Source organism: Arvicola amphibius, chromosome 5, assembly GCF_903992535.2.
Source record: "Arvicola amphibius chromosome 5, mArvAmp1.2, whole genome shotgun sequence".
In the NCBI taxonomy this organism is placed as follows: domain Eukaryota; kingdom Metazoa; phylum Chordata; class Mammalia; order Rodentia; family Cricetidae; genus Arvicola; species Arvicola amphibius.
The window spans coordinates 141,526,115-141,544,608 of record NC_052051.1 but is presented as its reverse complement, the minus strand read 5'-3'; the positions used below and the strand labels follow the sequence as shown (position 1 = coordinate 141,544,608).

General features: G+C 44.9%; 1 protein-coding gene across 2 annotated transcripts in view; it reads left to right on the top strand.

The window, feature by feature from the left end:
• Spire1 (spire type actin nucleation factor 1) overlaps positions 1-4,921 on the top strand; it is a 114,061-nt gene extending 109,140 nt beyond the window's left edge. For both annotated transcript variants that reach the window (XM_038331655.1, XM_042055104.1), the window contains one exon: positions 3,295-4,921. In XM_038331655.1, the coding sequence (XP_038187583.1) occupies positions 3,295-3,553 (259 nt within the window). In that variant the 3' untranslated portion in view covers positions 3,554-4,921. The remainder of the gene's footprint in view (positions 1-3,294) is intronic.
• Positions 4,922-18,494: the final 13,573 nt, after the last annotated feature.

The window sequence follows — 18,494 nt, the reverse complement described above, 5'->3', positions numbered from 1 at the left end:
CTGGGTTTTGGTTTTTCAAGACAGGGTTTCTCTGTAGCTTTTGGAGCCTGTCCTTGAACTTGTAGACCAGGCTGGCTTCGAACTCACAAAGATCCGCCTGCCTCTGCATCCCGAGTACTGGGATTAAAGGCATGTGCCACCACCACCCAGCTTGGTTCTTTGGTTTTAATACAGTTTCAGTCTTGCACAAATCTCCAAAGTTCCTCCAAGGGTACTTTTCGGTTGATAATACCTAGTTACTTAAAAAATATTGTAACGCTGGGCAGTGGTAGCGCACATGTTTAATTCCAGCACTTGGGAGACAGAGGTAGGCAGATCTCTGTGAGTTTGAGGTCAGCCTGGTCTATAGAGTGAGTTCTAGGACAGCAAGAACTGTTACACACAGAAACCCTTTCTTCGGATGGAGGAGATATTTTAGCATAGTTTTGTTTAATTATATTTCAAAATAACTTTTATGCCTTTAAAAAGTCATCTTTATTTTTTCTCATTTTTTTATTAAAAATTTCCATCTCCTCCCCTCCTCCTCCTCCTCCCCCTTCTCTCCCCTCCCTTCCACCCATACCCCCACTCCCTCCCTCTCCAAGCCAAAGAGCCATCAGGGTTCCCTTCACTATGTTAAGTCCAAGGTCCTCCCAACTCCCCCTAAGTCCAGGAAAATTGACTTTTAGGCTTTGTGGGCCATGCCTGTGATCCCAACAGTTGGGAGAGGGAGACAGGAAGATTAGAAAGTCGTTGGGGTTGGAGAAGTGGCTCAGAAACTAAGAGCACTTACCATTCTTGCAGAAAACGTGAGTTCAGTGGCCAGCACTCACATGAGGCCTTACGACTACAATTCCGGGTCTTGGGGTTCTGGTGCTCTGTTCTAGACTGTACAGGCACTACACACATACATGTAGGCAAAACACTCATACACATAAAATAAAAATAAATCTAAAAAAATAAATTCCATTTCATCCGCAGCTGCATAGTGAGGTCAGTCTGTGTTTCCTGGGATGCTATGTACAAAAACAACAACAAAACACATTATCCTTGTTTTTTCAGTCTTGTCTAGTCTTCCTTTCCTCCTTATCTAGTTTAAACTAAAATCCATTGACACTTGTGTTTATAACATCTGCTATAGCTGTGACTTGCTTTCTTACTGTAAAGACAGAGATAAAGCTTTATGCCAAGAATTGAGCCTCAAACCATTCAGTACAGGGTAGGCCACTATTGTCCTTAACAGAAAGGAAAGGTCCCCCAGGCCACATGCTGGCAGGGCCAAGAAATCCCTGGCTCTGGACTGTGGGGTTAGAAAGCCATGTGCATAGATAGTACTTAACCTGGGCCTATGAAGCCCTGAGCCCTGCTCTCCTGGGACTTGTCTGGCTGTCCATGGGAAGCACTGAAGGGCCAGGGACAGACCAGGACAGCCGTCAGTTGACCAGGGCATTTGTGCCTACTGTGCCTGCCTTTCACTTTCCCTTTGGGAAAGTAGTTAGTTGACACAGTAGCCGAGTTCAGTGATCTGCAGTTACCGCAGTCTTGGAAGCATTATGGTTATAATTCAGCTCCCTGGCCCTGCCTAGCCAACTACTCAAACGGAATTGTTGGGGATGAATAAACATAGAAACAAAAGAGGATAACGAAAGAAGAGTGGTGAGAAGATATTTTGTCAGGATCAGACTCATAAATTGCTTCTGCTTCTATAGTCTGACCTATTACTATCTGCCATCTACTAAAGTTGATTGGTAGTGATGTAGAACACTGGACCTTGGAAAAAGACTATGAATCAATAGAATAGTTCAGTAGAATGTTATCAACACATATTTGTATTTCATTTAGATGTTTAAAACTGTAATCCATGCTGGGTGGTGGTGGCACACTCCTTTAATCCCAGCACTTGGGAGGCAGAGGCAGGTGGTTCTCTGTGAGTTCAAGGCGAGCCTGGTCTACAGAGTAGGTTCCATGATAGCCAGGAGTGTTACATAGAGAAACTTTGCCTTGGAAATTCAAGGAAAATAAAGAAAAAAGAAAAAACATAGTCCATGATGTGTGGTAATCAAGAAAATACCCGGACACCCTATTTTCCTAAAATTCTACAGGAGAAGAGAACTTCCAGTGATCTCATACTCTTTCTTTCTTTCTTTCTTTCTTTCTTTCTTTCTTTTTTTTTTTTTTTTTTTTTTTTTTTTTTTTGTTTTTCGAGACAGGGTTTCTCTGTAGCTTTGGAGCCTGTCCTGGAACTAGCTCTTGTAGACCAGGCTGGTCTCGAACTCACAGAGATCCGCCTGCCTCTGCCTCCCGAGTGCTGGGATTAAAGGCGTGCGCCACCACCGCCCGGCGCTCTTTGTTTCTTATTTGTTTGTTGTGTTACTGGGGTTGAACCCAGGACCTTCACATGCTAGGCAAGTATTCAACTATTGAGCAGCTAAGTCACAGTATTGGATTTTTATATTGGCTTTGTTTTGGTTTTGAGTGTTTATGTATGTGTGTGGGTACACAGTGTGTACATTTAAAGGCCAGAAGCTGACATCCCTTTCCATCTCATATGTTGAGACTGGATCTGAACTTGGAACTCCCTCTAACTGACCACTTGCTGCAGGGTCTTCTGACTCTGTCTCCTGAGTACTAGGGTTACAGGCAAACCCCCATGCCCACGTGGCTTTTACATGGGTGCTGGGTATCAACACTCCTATCTTCACCTTTGCAGGGCACGAGGTTTTACTTGCTGAGCCACCCGACTTCCAGCTCCAGTATTGCTTCTATTGTTTTTTAATTACTTTATTATTTTATGCATATGGGTGTTTTTCTTGCAAGTCTGTCAGCCATTTGTGAGCCTGGTACCTGTGGAGCCCAGAAGAGGGCTTCAGATCCCATCCATCTAGAGTTTGCTATGGGTTCTAGGAATTAGGTTGAGGTCTCCAGTAGAACAACCAGTGCTCTTAACCCCTGAGCTGTCACTCCAGCTCCACCCACCCCACAGTATTATTATTGGTGTTGCTGTCGTTATCATTATTTCTTCTTTCTTTGTCTTCCTTCTTTTCCCTCCTCCTCTTCCCTCCTTTTCTTCCTCCTTCTTCCTTCTTTTTCTTCTTTCTTCTTTTTCTTGAGACAGGGACTCACTATATAGCCCTGGCTGTTCAGGAACTCACTCTGCAGACCAGGCTGACCTTGAACTCAGAGATGCCTGCCTGCCTCTGCCTTCCTAGTGCTGAGATTAAAGGTGTGCGCCACCACTGCCTGGCTCTCTTACCTATTCTTAATATTGCAGTTGAACTATTAAGAATAGTAAATATTTTTAGTTTTCTCCCACAGGTTTTCCTCAAAATCGAGGTCGGTGGACAAATCAGATGAAGAACTCCAGTTTCCCAAAGAATTGATGGAGGACTGGAGCACAATGGAGGTGTGTGTGGACTGCAAAAAGTTCATCTCCGAAATCATCAGCTCAAGCCGGCGCAGCCTGGTGTTGGCCAACAAAAGAGCCCGGTTGAAAAGGAAGACACAGTCTTTCTACATGTCCTCAGCGGGCCCCTCGGAGTACTGCCCCTCAGAAAGGACTATCAATGAGATCTGAGCCCTGTGCCTTCCCTTTGCGTTTGTGTCCAGGGCAGCCTCAGTGCAGCCGTGCTGCAGGACTCTTCCCAGGGGTTTTCCTTAGCAGGCTTCATCCGCAACAGGTCAGGCTTGTGCTGCACCTTGTGGACAGACGCAAGGCTGTGTTCATATCGGTTGATGGTACGAGGCAGGTCAGCCAGTTGTTCATTTGCACTCAGAAAGCCTAAAACTTGATTTTGTGTGTGTGAATAGGGAAGCCAGACACTTCCTTAGTTCGGTTCCTCGATGTTCTTCAGATAATTTCCTGACTAAGGCAAAAAGCTTCTTGTGTGTGAAGTCGGTCTGACAGAGTGTTGATGTTAGCACAGTTCTAAGCAGTAAGTCATATTGGCATTCCACTCAACAGTGTTCCTATCCATGTACATAATGGTCCAAAGCCCTCACACTCCGGCTCCCTGGGGTGGGCCAGGGTGGCTGTTGTCTCACAGCACAGACCTAGAAGGCCTTGCTGACACTCTCCTCCAGGTGAGCCATACAGGTGGCCACTTCTGTAAGTTGCTGGGTCTGCCCAGCTACCATGCCTCAGTGTCTCCCTAGCTGCTAACAGGCCTCCATTCCCTGTTGTGAATGTATTATGGTTCTGAATAGTTTTATAATACACATTTAAGAATTAAAATTTTGTGACGTTTGAGGATAAAGGAAGACTAAAATTTTGTCAAGCAGCTTAGTGTGTTGGTGACGGTGGCAGGTGTGGCTGTAGAGGGTTCCACAGAAAGGAGCCGCAGCTCAGACGGTTTCAGCAACATTTTCCATAACTTTATAGTGTGGCCATCATGACTCAATTAACCACAGTTTGGTACCTGAGACTCAAACTGAAGATTATTTTTATAAATGAATTTTAAAAGAAAAATCCTGACTCTTTAAAACTTCAAGAAAACTAACCTGCTGCCATGTGTAATTTTTGGATGCTTTTCACCAGCTCTTGTGAGTGCTCCTGAGCGTCTGAGCAGGGCCAGTTGGCCAGTAGTGTGGGTTCCTGTGACTCACGCCATTGTCTGCCCCTCGTTCCCATATGCCTAGAAATAGCCAGGCAATCAGATTGCCACTAATGTTTGGAAAATCAGTTAAAGCACATGCACAGTAATTCCTGAAAGCTACTAAAAACACTCTCATAGTCACCACCGATGGCAGCTCCATTTAATAAAGGGCATGACATTTGCATTTCATACCAACATCAAGGTAAAATAACATTTCTACATTAAATTGACAGCGACACCTCAGAAATGATCCCGTAGTCATTTCTACTGCATTGAAATTTATAGTTTAGTAAATGCCTTTAAATTACTTAACAACTGATGAAATAAACTTTACCAGTTGTCTAAAGTCATGCATGTTATAGTTCCTCTGTACTGCATGTAGAAGTGGGCCACCAGAAGACCCTTACCAACTGCATTCCAGCTGTTTTTAAGACTGTTGTTTAAGAGCTATAAAAATTGCATTGTGTGAATCCCAGTTATATAGTTTTCCCTGAGACCACTTGAACTTTACACGCTCTGGCCCCAGGCATAAATTCTTAAAAAAAAGAAGGGGGGGGATGACCTCCTGGAAGGGAGCAAGGAAGAAGGAATGGAGGTACCTGTGTAGGTTTATAAGCAAGCATATAGGGTGACCTGCTTCTGTAAAACAGTGACTAATTACTGTGTGACTTTCCACATGAGACACTGAGCCCCATTCCCCAAGTGAAAATTTCATTCACATTCCCAAATCAATGACCTAGTAAATCTCATGGCTATGACTTCATTCCTTCAGGCTTATGGTGCTGTGCATCGTGAGCACTTTTCCTAGAGCATCAGGACGTAAATCTTTCAGCACATTAATGGGATTTACCAAGTGTGTGAAAAGTGTTCAAGTGTATGCCATGCTCAGTGAAACACCTGCCAAGAAGTGGTGGAAAAAAATGGCACGTGACAAGGTTGAGCTGGTAGAATAAAATTACCGTTGTTTGAGGAACACCAAAAGAGATGTGTGTTTAACTCTACCTTGTCTACAAGACAGACTTCCCTCCCCCAGCACTCGTTAAGCTAGGATTCCATAGGCTAAGCACTCCAGAGCTGGCTCAGCTTGTGCGCAGCTTGCTTGTCAGTCCTAGCTGCCAGTAATCAGCTTCCTGCCCTCTGGTAACCACATACACAGGCCTTTCGCCCTGCTTTCCTGCTGCGCTGCTGCTTTAGTTCAGCAGAGTCCAGTGCATCTCCTGAACACATCTGGATGTTGTCCCTCTTGACCCCTCTAGGTATGAGCACCAGTTCCATTGATCCCACAGACCACGAGGTCAGAGTATATAAGAATGTTTGTAAATATTGTAACATATCCATTAATATTTGAAAGGCATTTGTTATTGGCAATGGGAATTAGTTCTCCCAAGACAAGTAAAAATTAAATAATTGATTTGTACATTGACTTAATTACTAGATTTCAAGTCTCAGTCCTTTCAAATTAAATCAGAAAGTTGTTTTTGCAGTTGTTCTAAAAACAATCCATGTTGAAGAGATGTGTGGTACTATGTGTAGTACCATGAACTCAACACTACAAAGTTTGTAAGGTTTTTATTTTTCTAACTGCTAATAGAGGACTGAAGTTTAGGTAAATACAGGAAACATAAAAGTTTTGAATTACATTGCTGTTTGTTAAAATAAAACAAAAAATTTACACATTGAAGGACCATGAAGAAAGTGTACTGGTCTGTGTACTGACAGGTCTCTGACCTGGCTTCTCATATGTGTAAGCAAAATATTGCTGACATTCCAAGGTAAATGATACTGCTAAATGTGTTTCTTAAGAGTATTTTGCTGGGCAGTAGTGGCACATGCCATTAATCCCAGCACTTGGTAGACAGAGGCAGGCAAATCTCTGAGAATTCGAGGCCAGCTTGGTCTACAAGAGCTAGTTCCAGGGTAGCCTCCAAAGCTACAGAGAAACCCTGTCCCGAAAAACAAAAACAAAAAAAAAAAAAAAACAAAAAAAAATTACCTTAGCAAGGTGTGTTACCACACACCTTTAATCCCAGCATTCCAGAGGCAGAGGCATGAAATCTCTGTGATTTAAGGGCCAGCCTAATCTACACAGTGAGACCTTGTCTTCTTCCTTTCCTTTCTTTCTTTTTTATTTTTAAGGCATTTTATTTTAAAACTTAAATAGGGAAAAATAAAATGGTTTTTGTCATTTCTGTGTTGCGTTCCTATTGTAAAATAGTGATGTCTTCCAGGAACTAGCTAGCTGTTAGAAGTCATGCAGGTTGTAAAACTTACAACAGAAGTTTAAAAACACTTTAAAAATAAGTTCCCAAGGACCAAGTAGAAAAATAAAAATAGTTCTCCCGTCAGTAGCTTCTGTGAGGAAGCATGTGACTAATGGAAGAAAGAAGTAGTTGTCAGGTATGGTGGAACATTTGGGAAGTGGAGACAGGAGGATCATGAGTCTGAAGTTTGCCTGGGCAGCTTGGCCCTGCAGTGCAGCAAACTTGGTCCTGCTGCTCCCCTTAACTGTAAGCATCCACTTGCTCAGACATGGCTTCTCACCCATCCGCCCTGGAGAAAGGCGGGAGGAAGAGTGTGTGTGCATGAGGAAGTCTCAGCCATCATCCCCAAGAATGTTGCCATGTCTTTTGAGAAAGCGTTGTTGCTCAGAATTAATCAGTTAGACTAGGCTCATTTTCCATGAGTTTGTATATTTTCTGCTGTTTCTGTTACTGTTGATACCCAGCTTTAATCTTAATGTAGATACAGGATGTTATTTAAATTTCCTTGTATTTTTGAGATTTGTTTTGTGTCCTATTATGTGATCAGTTTTGGAGAAAGTTCATGAGCTGCTGAGAAGAAAGTAGATTCTTTACTGTTTGGGTGGAATGGTCTGTAGATATCTGTTAGGTCCATTGATTTAGGCTGTGAACACCATCATTTCTGTGCTTAGTTTTTGTCTTGATGACCTGACTGTTGGCCACAGTATTGAAGTGACATGCTGATTAGTATGTGCGGGTCAGTATGCGATTTGAGTTATAGTGGTGTTTCTTTTATGAACTTGGGTGCCCTTGGGCTTAGTGCATAAATGTTTAGAATTAGGATACTCCTTAGTGGATTTTTTTTCTTTGGTGAGTCTGTAGTGTCCTTCCCCATCTCTTCTGATCAGTTTTGGTTTGAAGTCTATTTTGTCCCATATTAAAATGGCTATGCCAGCTTGCTTCTTGGGTCCACTGCTTTTTTCCATCCTTTTACCCTGAGATGAAATCTGTCTTTGATGGTGAGGTGTGTTTGTTTCTTGGATGCAGCAGTCTGTGTTAGTCTCAGTCTTTTTATTGTGAAATTGAGGCTATTAACAGTTATGGGTAGTGTTTATTGATTTGTGTTATTTTGTTATGGTTTTAGGTTCCCCCCCCCTTTTGATTTATTGTTCTGTGATTATGTTCCTTTTGTCTTCTTGGGTGTAGTTAACCTCTTCAGACTGAAGTTTTTCCTTCTAATACCTTCTGTAAAGCTGCATCATGGAATGTTTTTCTCTCTATATCAATTGTGACTGACATTTTTCCTCAGTATAATAGTCTGGGCTGGCATCTGTGGTCTCTCAGAGTTTGTAAAACATGCATCTAGGCTCGTCTGGTTTTCAGACTCTCCATTGAAAAATCAGGTATTGCTGGTCAGTGGTGGCGCACACCTTTAACCCCAGCAGTCAGGAGACAGAGGCAGGCGGATCTCTGTGAGTTTGAGGCCAGCCTGGTCTACAGAATGTGTTCCAGGACAGCCAGGACAACACAAAAGAAGCCCTGTATTGAGAGAGGGGAGAAGGGAGGGAGGGAAGGAGGGAGAGGGGGGAGGGGGAGGGAGGGAAGAAGGGAGAGGAAGAAAAGAAAGAAAAATCAGGTATGATTTTAAGGAACCCGCCTTTATTTATGTTACTTGGTCTTTTCCCCTTGTACCTTTTAATGTTATTTCTTGTTCTGTACATTTAGTGTTTTTATTATTATGTATCATGGAGAATTTCTTTTCTGGCCCTGGTTGATGTTCTGTATGTTTCTTGTACCTTGATAGGCATCTCCTTTTGACTGGGGCATTCTTCCCCCCCCCCCCTTGTTTTTCTTGAGATAGGGTATCTCCACATAGCAAAGCCCTGATCATCCTGGAACTCACTATGTAGGCCAAGCTGGTCTGGAACTCACAAAGATCCACCTGCCTCTGCCTCCCAAGTGCTTCTGGGATTAAAGGCATGAGCCACTACATACACCTGGGCCAATGGGGACATTTTTCTTCTGTGATTTTATTAAAAATATTTTCTGTGCCTTTGACCTGGGTTTTTTTTTCTTCTTCTTCCTCTAGCCATATTATTCACAGGTTTGGTCTTTTTCATAGTGTCCCAGATTTCCTTGTTGTTTTGTGCCTGGGTTTGGGGGTTTTGTTTGTTTGTTTGTTTAATGGTTTTCTTTGACCGAGCTTTCCACCTGAGATTTTTCTCTTCCATGTCTTGCTATCTGTTGGTGAGGCTATCCTGAGGTATTTGTTTGATACTCTAAGCTTTTCATTTCCAGATTTATTTCAGTTAGGGTTTTCTTTAGTGATTCTCTTTCTATTTTCGTATCTTGAAATGTTTTCATTATTTGATTCAATTATTTGTTTTTGCGGTCTTCATTGAGACATTATTCATATTCTCTTGAGGTTCTTTTTTTTTTTTTTTTTTTTTTTTTTTTTTTGGTTTGTCTTTTTTTTTTTTTTTTTTTCTCATGGTTTATTTTTTTTTATATTTAAAAATTTCCATCTCCTTCCCTCCTCCTCCCCCCTCCCTCCCCTCCTTCTCCCCTTTCTCTCCCCTCCTTCTCCCCCTTCCCTCCCCTCCCCTCCACCCATACCTCCCCTCCCTCCCTCTCAAGGCCAAGGAGCCATCAGGGTTCCCCACTCTATGCTAAGACCAAGGTCCTCCCAACTCCCCCCAGGTCCAGGAAGGTGATCGACCAAGCTGAGAAGTGTCCCACAGAGCCCGTCCATGAAGAACAATCAGAGCCCAGAGCCATTGTCCTTTGCTTCTCAGTCAGCCCCCGCTGTTGGCCACACTCAGAGAGACGGGTTTGGTCGCATGATCCATCAGTCCCATTCCAACTGGAGTTGGTGATCTAATGGGAGATCTTGAGGTTCTTGAAATACTCATTGTAGCCATTTTGAAGTTCTTGTCTTGTACTTCAGCTAAATCTTGTCTCAGAGCCTGGTGTGGTGGGATTACTGGCTTCTAGAGGAGGCATATTGTGTTGACTATTGGAGTTTGTGGTTTATACTAGGACCCGAGGTATGTGGAGATATGCCATGTAAAGTGCTTGTTGGTATGGATATTTTGCCTTGTGTTTGTTGGGGGGTATTCTGTTCTTTGATTGCTGTTTCCCATTGGATCCTAGGCAAGCGGATGGCTCTGGGGTCTTGGTACAAAGTACTTCCGTAGGTCTGCAGGTGATACAAAGGAATGGGAAGGGCTAGGAGGGACATCGTGAAAGAGCTCGGGGACCAGGGCATGGAGATAGGGTGGGAAGAGGTGCTCCTGACACAGGCTACAACAGGATGAAAAGTAAACCTAGAGAGGCCAGAATGAAGGCTGTTGAGACGGGACATCATGTAGCCCAGGCTAGCCTTGAATCCCAAATTCTCCTTCTTCTACCTCCCCAAGTACTCGGATCACAGTGGACACCACCAGGCCCAGCTCTTTGTACGCAAAGTAGTTCATCTGACCGTGATTCTGGAAAGACTCATATCCACAGGCGGGCAGCTTGTAATTCTAAGGAACTGATGATGGTAGCTTATGGTGCCGAGTGGCATAGAACAAAGCCAGCTCTGTGTTGAGTGAAGGCAGCTCAGAGGGAGAGCAAATGCCATCTGCCAGCCACATCCCACCAGTGCCAGGACCTCGGTCTTCGCTTTTACTGTCCTCAGAAAAGAGTAAGCTCTCTAAAACAGAAATTAAAACACAGACGAATGACTGAATAAATACATGGAATGAAGCATCCCTAAAAGGCTTCCTAGTCAGGGGAGTCCAGACAGGAGGGCTTGGAGTGAATGGAGCAGTGCGCAAGGCAGGCCAGTTGTAAGGTGACATGGGAGCCATCTGTGGCTGCGGAACAAATTATCTAAAAGCCATCTCAATTATAAGCCTTTACTATAGCAAACATTTGTGGGTCAGGAGTTCAGCAGCAGCCCAGGACCTCATTTCCATGCAGAGTGACATCAGAGATTCATTGCTTCCAGTGTGGCTCCCCGCACAGCTGAGTGCCCGAAGGACTCGTTGGACTCCTCCATGACCTTACCATATGGCAGACTGAGTTGCAGGCACCATCAGTCCATGCCGCTGTGGGACTGAGTGCAGTGGCCGTATGCGTGCAGATGGCAGAGCCTGGAGGTCGTTTGGTGTAGCCTCCCAGGGGCCATCGTGGATGGGACTCCAGTGTAGACTGGGATGGTGAGGATATGAAACAAAATGGACCTGCGGCCTTCCAAGGGAAGGTTTGCCTGTCTGATGACTGCGCAGAAGCTTCGGGAAAGATTCTTAGTAGGAGTTGTATTGGTAGATGGAAGAACTACATATTAATGAGGAGAGGAAAGCTGTCTGGCGAAACAAATTTGGTTTAATTTAAGTGATTGAACACAGTGGGATCCTTGACAGCAAAGGGCCAGATGGGAAGTGTTTCAGGTTTTTGTGGGCCTTGGCATCTCTGTCAGAGAGCCTGGAGTTGAGAGGGTTTTTTTTTTTTGTTTTTTTTTTTTGGTTTTTCGAGACAGGGTTTCCCTGTAGTTTCTAGAGCCTGTCCTGGAACTAGCTCTTGTAGACCAGGCTGGCCTCGAACTCAGAGATCCGCCTGCCTCTGCCTCCCGAGTGCTGGGATTAAAGGCGTGCGCCACCACTGCCCGGCCCTCGAGTTGAGAGGTTTTTTAAATTTATTTTTTAATTTTTTTTCACGACCCTCTGGAAATAGCAGAGCTATTCCTGGCAGCAAGCTTGACTTGCCAGCCCCTGCCCTGGTAGAGTGTACTATAACCAGCAGCTAGCACAGAACTTGAAAAAGTACGCCAGAGAACCAGTGGCTTCTACTAAGTGCTGATTACTACTTGATAGTTTCACAGTTGACTGCTCTTCCTGATGACTTAAAAGTTAACAAAAATTAAAAATACCCTCTCTGAATAAGTGAACTCCATGGCTGCCTAGCCACGCCCAGGGGCCTGCTCTCCGCTCTGATACCCTCACAGCCCCTTGGAGTAGGTAGTGGGTCCACGGTTCTTGCATCTTCAGCAGGCACATGCCCACCTGAGTTTTCTCAGATCCCTGTAAAGTCCAGACATCTGGCTCTTGTAGGATACCTCTTCCCTAACTCAAGTTCCCAACACAATCCAGTTTAAGATCTGGGGTACGCCCAGGTTCTTTATGGAATTGTTTGAGCCTGGGGGTGTGGCTCACTGAGACCACAGCAAAGAAAACTTGTTTACAAAGGTTCAGCCCTAAAGGAGCCCATAGGCTGGAGAGAAAGTGGCAGAGAAAGGATACAGCAAACTCCCATATCAGAGCACTCAGGCTGCCTGAATGTGGGTTGAGAACAAACACAAAGGCAAACACCAGAAGTCAAAACCTATAGCTGGAGGTTTATCTACCGATCACCAGTTCCCGAGTAACTACTCTGAGGCTTAATATTAATTACAAACCGTTTGGCCTATTAGCTCAGGTTTATTAGTAACTAGCTCTCACAACTTAACCCGTTTCTTTTATATTTTACCACGAGGCTTGTGGATTGTTACCTCACATCTTGTTCCTTCATAGCTGTTGGCATCTTTCCTACTCTGCCTTCTTTCTCCCTGTATCTGTTTGGATTTCCTGCCTAGCTATATTCTGCTCTGCCGTAGGCCAAAGCATATTCTTTATTAACCAATGATAATAAAACATTCACAGCATACAGAGGGGCATCCCAAAAAGCCCACTGGCTCAAATAGGTAAGTAGACACACTGTGTGTGTGTGTGTGTGTGTGTGTGTTCAAGATTTGTGTTTTCATTTAATGTGTATGAATGTTTGCCTGCATGTATATCTGCACCACATGTGTGTCTGGTGCCCAAGAGCCAGAAGAAGAGGGCATCCGATTCTTGGATCTGGAGTTACAGAAGGTTAGGAGCCTCCATGTAGGTGCTAGAAGTGGGGATCCTCTGCTCTTAAGAGCTAGGTCATCACCCCATCCTACAGATAGAATTTTACTATTGATTCCCAAGCCAAGTGGGTAGAGAAGCTTTTTAAATTAATCCTAGTGATCTTCTACAAGGAAGCCTGGCTGCACAGAGCGGCATCTTTATAGGGTGCAGGAAACCCAACTTGTAAGAGGGCATACCTTCTCTTGCATACCATTCGGTGACATGTGGCTAACATGAAGAGTGACAGTACCTAGTCACCTAGAATGCTTAACTCATCCCTTACTGCCGAACACACCCAATGACAGAGCCTGAAAACTGTCATTATTCCTTCAACAACACACTATAATAGCTATTTGTATAACACGCTGAATTAAGTATTAGTCATTTAGAAAATCTTAATAAAAATGTTGCACGTGGGCTGGAGAGATGGCTCAGTGGTTAAGAGCATTGCCTGCTCTTCCAAAGGTCCTGAGTTCAATTCCTGGCAACCACATGGTGGCTCACAACCATCTGTAATGAGGTCTGGTGCCCTCTTCTGGCCTGCAGACATATACACAGACAGAATATTATATACATAATAAATAAATAATTTTTTAAAAATGTTGCACGTTCGTAGAAAACAAGCTGAGATGAATTGTCTTCTCAAGAATTTCCTGGGGACAAGTTCCAGCACCATGGACACAGGCAGCCATGATGAGGCCCTGAAGGAGGGGAGCAAGTCTTTGGGCCCAAAGATGAGTTTCACTGAGAAAAGTACCCATCAAGGGTCCTGAAGGGGAAGCTGTCATCCTTCTCCAGTTCAGAGGCTCTGAGAACTGTAGCATCGTGCCACAGGCGGCATGAGTCCTGAAGGGAGACAACCTTCAGTTCTCAGTAACAAGAGAATCAGGGCTTGGGGGAGCTCCACACAACATGAGCTAGCCCCCATGCCCAGGAAGGACAGGCGGGAAAGCACCAGATAAAGATTGTCTGGGGCCTGGGTGTGGGGCAGATGGGCTTGCTCACAGGTGTAGAGGGAGTCCAGCGCTGGAAGCATGATAAGGTTCTGCTCATCATTTCTGCAGGAGGCCTGCTGGAGTTCTGCATGGAGAGACGGCTAGAGGCTCTGTTATCTGACATGATTTAGCACACGGGGAAATGTCCAGAGTACAAACACTTGCACTTCGAGTAAAGAGCTTGGGGATCTGGAGGCTTGCGTGTCACCTGAGGTCCCCTGAAGATGGCATGCGACAACTGCATGTATAGAACACAAGTCTCACACAACTGATACTAGCAAGGTCCTCCAGTATTGCAGTCACTGAACTAGTTGGGACCTTTACCCCTGCAGATGTTACTGTCCCCGGGAGGGCTTCGAGTGGCAGGCAAGCTCTCAGCAGCTGAATGCCCTGACTCCTGAAGGCACCGTGTGAGCCAGGGCCATTTGAAATGGTTTGTACCAAACATTTGGGAATATAAAGCCTTCGTTACTGAATGGTGCTTGAGGCGTCTGGCCTGACAAATGGCTATGACATAGGCTTCCTGGATTTCATGAGCAAGCTGCTAGGCTTAGTGAGCGGGCTGGACAAGTTCCTGTACTTCCTCTCTGGTGTCGTAACATCCAGTCCCGTAAAGACTTCTCTCCCGGGGTGAAGAAGAAATGACTCAAGGGTCAAGAGCACTTGCTGTCCTTCCAGAGGACCAGGGTTCAGTTCCCGGCACCCACACCGGTGGTTCACAGCTGCCTGCAACTCCAGCTCCGAAGGAATCTGGTCCAGTCTGTCTGCTTCCACAGACATCTACACTCCTGTAACACATCCATGCATAAAAACAAATCTGTTTAAAATAACAGAATTTAGTGGCTGGGGAGATGTTTTGGACAAGGGAGGGCCTGAGTTCCGATCCTCAGCACCCATGGAAAAAAGGCATAGTGGCTTGAACCTGTAATTCTAGTACAGAAGATGCAGAGATGGGAACCCCCCCCCCCCCGACCTTCAAGTTAGTCAGTTTTGTCAAGTATTTGAGCTCCGAGTTTCAATGAGAGACCCTATCTCAGAAGGTAGCTGGGCATGGTAGCATTAGCTTTTCATCCCAACACTCGTGTGGATCAGCGTTGGGGGCTAGCCTGGTCTCTATGGGAGTTCCAGGCCAGCCAAGACTACATAGAGACTTTGTCTCAAAAATCTGAAATAAGGTAGAGAGAGATAAGGAAGACACCTAACGTTCTCAGTTGTGATATGAAATAGAATTTTCTTCTTTATTGTTTAAATTCTTAAGCTAAACCCGTTTAGCTTGTACAGAAGAAACAAAGATAAGGGCAGTTAGAGTTGATAAAAGTTTGGTTATTAAATTAAGCCACTGGAAGTGGCCCACACACAAATACACGTACACATAAAAGTAAATGTAGTTTTTTTAAATATTTATTTATTTATTATGTATACAATATTCTGTCTGTGTGTATGTCTGCAGGCCAGAAGAGGGCACCAGATCTCATTACAGATGGTTGGGAGCCACCATGTGGTTGCTGGGAATTGAACTCAGGACTTTTGGAAGAGCAGGCAGTGTTCTTAACCACTGAGCCATCTCTCCAGCCCAGTAAATGTAGTTTTAAAATGTTATTTTTCCCCTGTGTATGTGGTGTGCATGTGTGCACGTTAATGTCTGTGTTTGTGTGTACCCCTGGAAGTGAGAGAACAACTTAAATATTCTGTTATTCCTTCCACCATATGGGTTCCTGGTCCTCAGGCTTAGCAGCGGGTCTCTCTTCTCACAGAGCCAGCTCACTGGCCCATAATGAAAATATTAACAACTCTTTCTAACTGCCCGTCTTTCCCTATTTCTCTTCTGCAAGTTAAACTGGTTATGCTTCCAAGTTTATATTTTTGGTTGTGAGCCTAGCCTTTAACGGCTGAGCCATCTCTCCAGCCCTGCTTCCAAGTTTAAACAAGAAGAAAATTCTAATTCATTTCTGACTGGTAAGGAAACAGGTATTTTCTATTACTTGTTAGACACACCTGAACTTAACAATCCACATCCTAACACTCAAACTAAGGTCGGTGGTCATGGGAAGACCATGGTGCTGGTGACACGGGCTTAACATTAGGAGGACACAAGCAAGCAGGAAAAGTGACCCCTACAACTCAGGTAGGAGGCCACACACTAACAGGTCCATTGTTTCTCAGCCATGTGCCCAGTAACTGCATCAGAACCAACAGCAAGGCTGGGCTGTGATGGCGCACGCCTTTAATCCCAGCACTTGGGAGGCAGAGGCAGGCGGATCTCTGTGAGTTCAAGGCCAGCCTGATCTACAAGAGCTAGTTCCAGGACAGGTTCCAAAGCCACAGAGAAACCCTGTCTCGAAAAACCAAAAAAAAAAAAAAAAAAAAAAAAAAAAGGAGTTAAGCAGCTCACAGGGGAGCTATGGACTCTCCTATTTAAACCATATATCCAGCTTTCTGGGGACAGTGTGCTTTTTGAGAAAACGAAGGGTCCTAGCCAACGTTTATCCCAGCTATGCTGGTCAAACGGCACCACAAACGCCTGCTGCAGGGAGAGAGTGCACTGGGAGCCCTTTCTCTCGACACCCCGACCTGGGGAAAGGATGGACTCTGGGCAAGCATAATCGACTTCCTAAAACCAACAAAACAATCTTCCTACCAAGAAAGGCCAGAAGCAGAGCCAAGAAACTGAGCCCAGCGCCTTCCTGGCGCTCCTTTCCCAGTGTGAGCTGACTGCAAACCAGGGGAGGAGTGGGGCCAGCCCTAGCCTCCATCCCAGCATGGTCTCCCACTCAGGGCTGTAGCCCACATGTTCTCTGAGTCTGCATTCAAGGGTCAGTGGCCCAACTCCCAGGCCTCCCAACCCTGCCAAGATTACGCCAGCACTGTGGCACACCCTAGAGGCCCCGTGGCTTCCCACGCACTCTATATTCTGTTTTGTGGCCTCATTTGGCTTCTAGTTTGTGCTTTTCAGTGGGGTTTGTTACTTTGGGGATCTATGGGACTCTTCTGTGGAGCATCCTGGGATATGATATGGCTGTCCTTTGAGCTGTCTCTTCCAAGAACCCAGGGTACAGACTAGCTGTGGAGTAGGATGTGTGAGGCCGACGTGATACTGTATTTTTAGAGCTGACTTTTGCCTATTTTCTCAACTTAAAAATTAAGACAGAACACTAAATCATAAAACATATACTTTTATGCTGATGAGGTCCCTAAAGAAAGAGTTGTAGAATCCACTTCCAAACAAAGCAAAAGCTACAAACAAAACCCAACGACTTTACACAGAACTTATATTAAAAACAATGACTGGCTGGGTGGTGGTGGTGCACGACTTTAATCCCAGCACTTGGGAGACAGAGGCAGGCGGAAATCTGTGAGTTCGAGGTCAGCCTGGTCTACAGAGCGAGTTCCAAGACAAGCTCCAAAGCTACAGAGAACCCGTCTCGAAAACTTAAAAAAACAAAGAAACAAAACACAAAAAGCAATGACTGCACAACTACACGCCCTAATTTGCATCATCTCGAAACAAGCATTACACACTTCTCGGACTAGTGTGACAGAAGACCCCCCAACAGAAGCAAAGTAAGGAGAGACGTCTCTAACATAGTCCAGAGGAATGCAGTCTACCTGGCTGCAGAAGTGAGGTGTTTGTGGCACCAATCTGGAAGAAGACAGGAGTACCAGCGCTCTACTGACATTCTGTTCCCCCTTCTCTTACATCTGGGGCCCTTGCCCATGGGACAAACGGTGCTGCCCACAGAGAGGGGAGGTGCCCTCACAGAGACACTCGAGTGTTGCTCCTTATTGCCCTAGGTGTTTCCTACTCCAGTCAAGCTGTCAATCAGTAGTCTATAACTGTCTCAAAGTGGACAGAGTTGTTAAAGAGCCATTCCCACAAAAAGAAACCTCGGGTGTCCCACTGGGGCCCAACACTTTACAATGGTGACAGACCCAATGACTGTGGCAAGAGACCTTCAGGGCCTCAGGAACTACAGGCCAGGCTTTCTACAGGGACTTTTGAAGACACTGCTGTTCAGGGCTGGAGAGATGGACCAGTGGTTAAGAGCACTGGCCACTCTCCCAGAGGACCGGGATTCAATTCCTAGCACCCACATGGCAGCTCATAAGTGTCTGTAACTCCAGTTCCAGAGGATCAGACACCCTCAGACAGACACACAGACAGGTAAAACACAAATGAACACTTAAAAAAAAAGGACTCTTGTTTAAAAGTAGAAAGGAGACAGTCACAAAGATATTTACGGTATAAACCCAAGTTTAATGAAAAAAGGCAAACTTTCATAGGCATAGAAAAATTCTAGGTCTGTAGAAATTGTGATTTGACTAACAGGGAGAGCAGAGGTCTATACCAGTCAGTAGATTCAATACCTCTTTTTTAAACAGCGAGCACGAATTGCCTATACATATATACACGTGTCTCTATACACATCTTTAGTGTTTTAAACCTTGATTTGAAGATGATAGGAAGCCAGGCATGATGATGCTCACCTGTAATTCTGGTCCTTGAAAGGTGGAAGGAGCTCAAAGTGAGCCTCACATCCACGGTGAATTGAAGGCCAGATTGAGTTACTCATACTACTACAAGGAGAGGCCCGGCGATCTCTGTGAGTTCGAGGCCAGCCTGGTCTACAGAGTGAGTTCCTGGTCTACAGCAAGGGCTACACGAAGAAAAACCAAAACGACTACAAGAAACTCTGAGGCGGAAGGAAAAGTGGGCTTGGGGGAGGGGTTTCGATCTAGGCCAGGAGCACAAAGCCCCCACTCAGAGCCAACAGG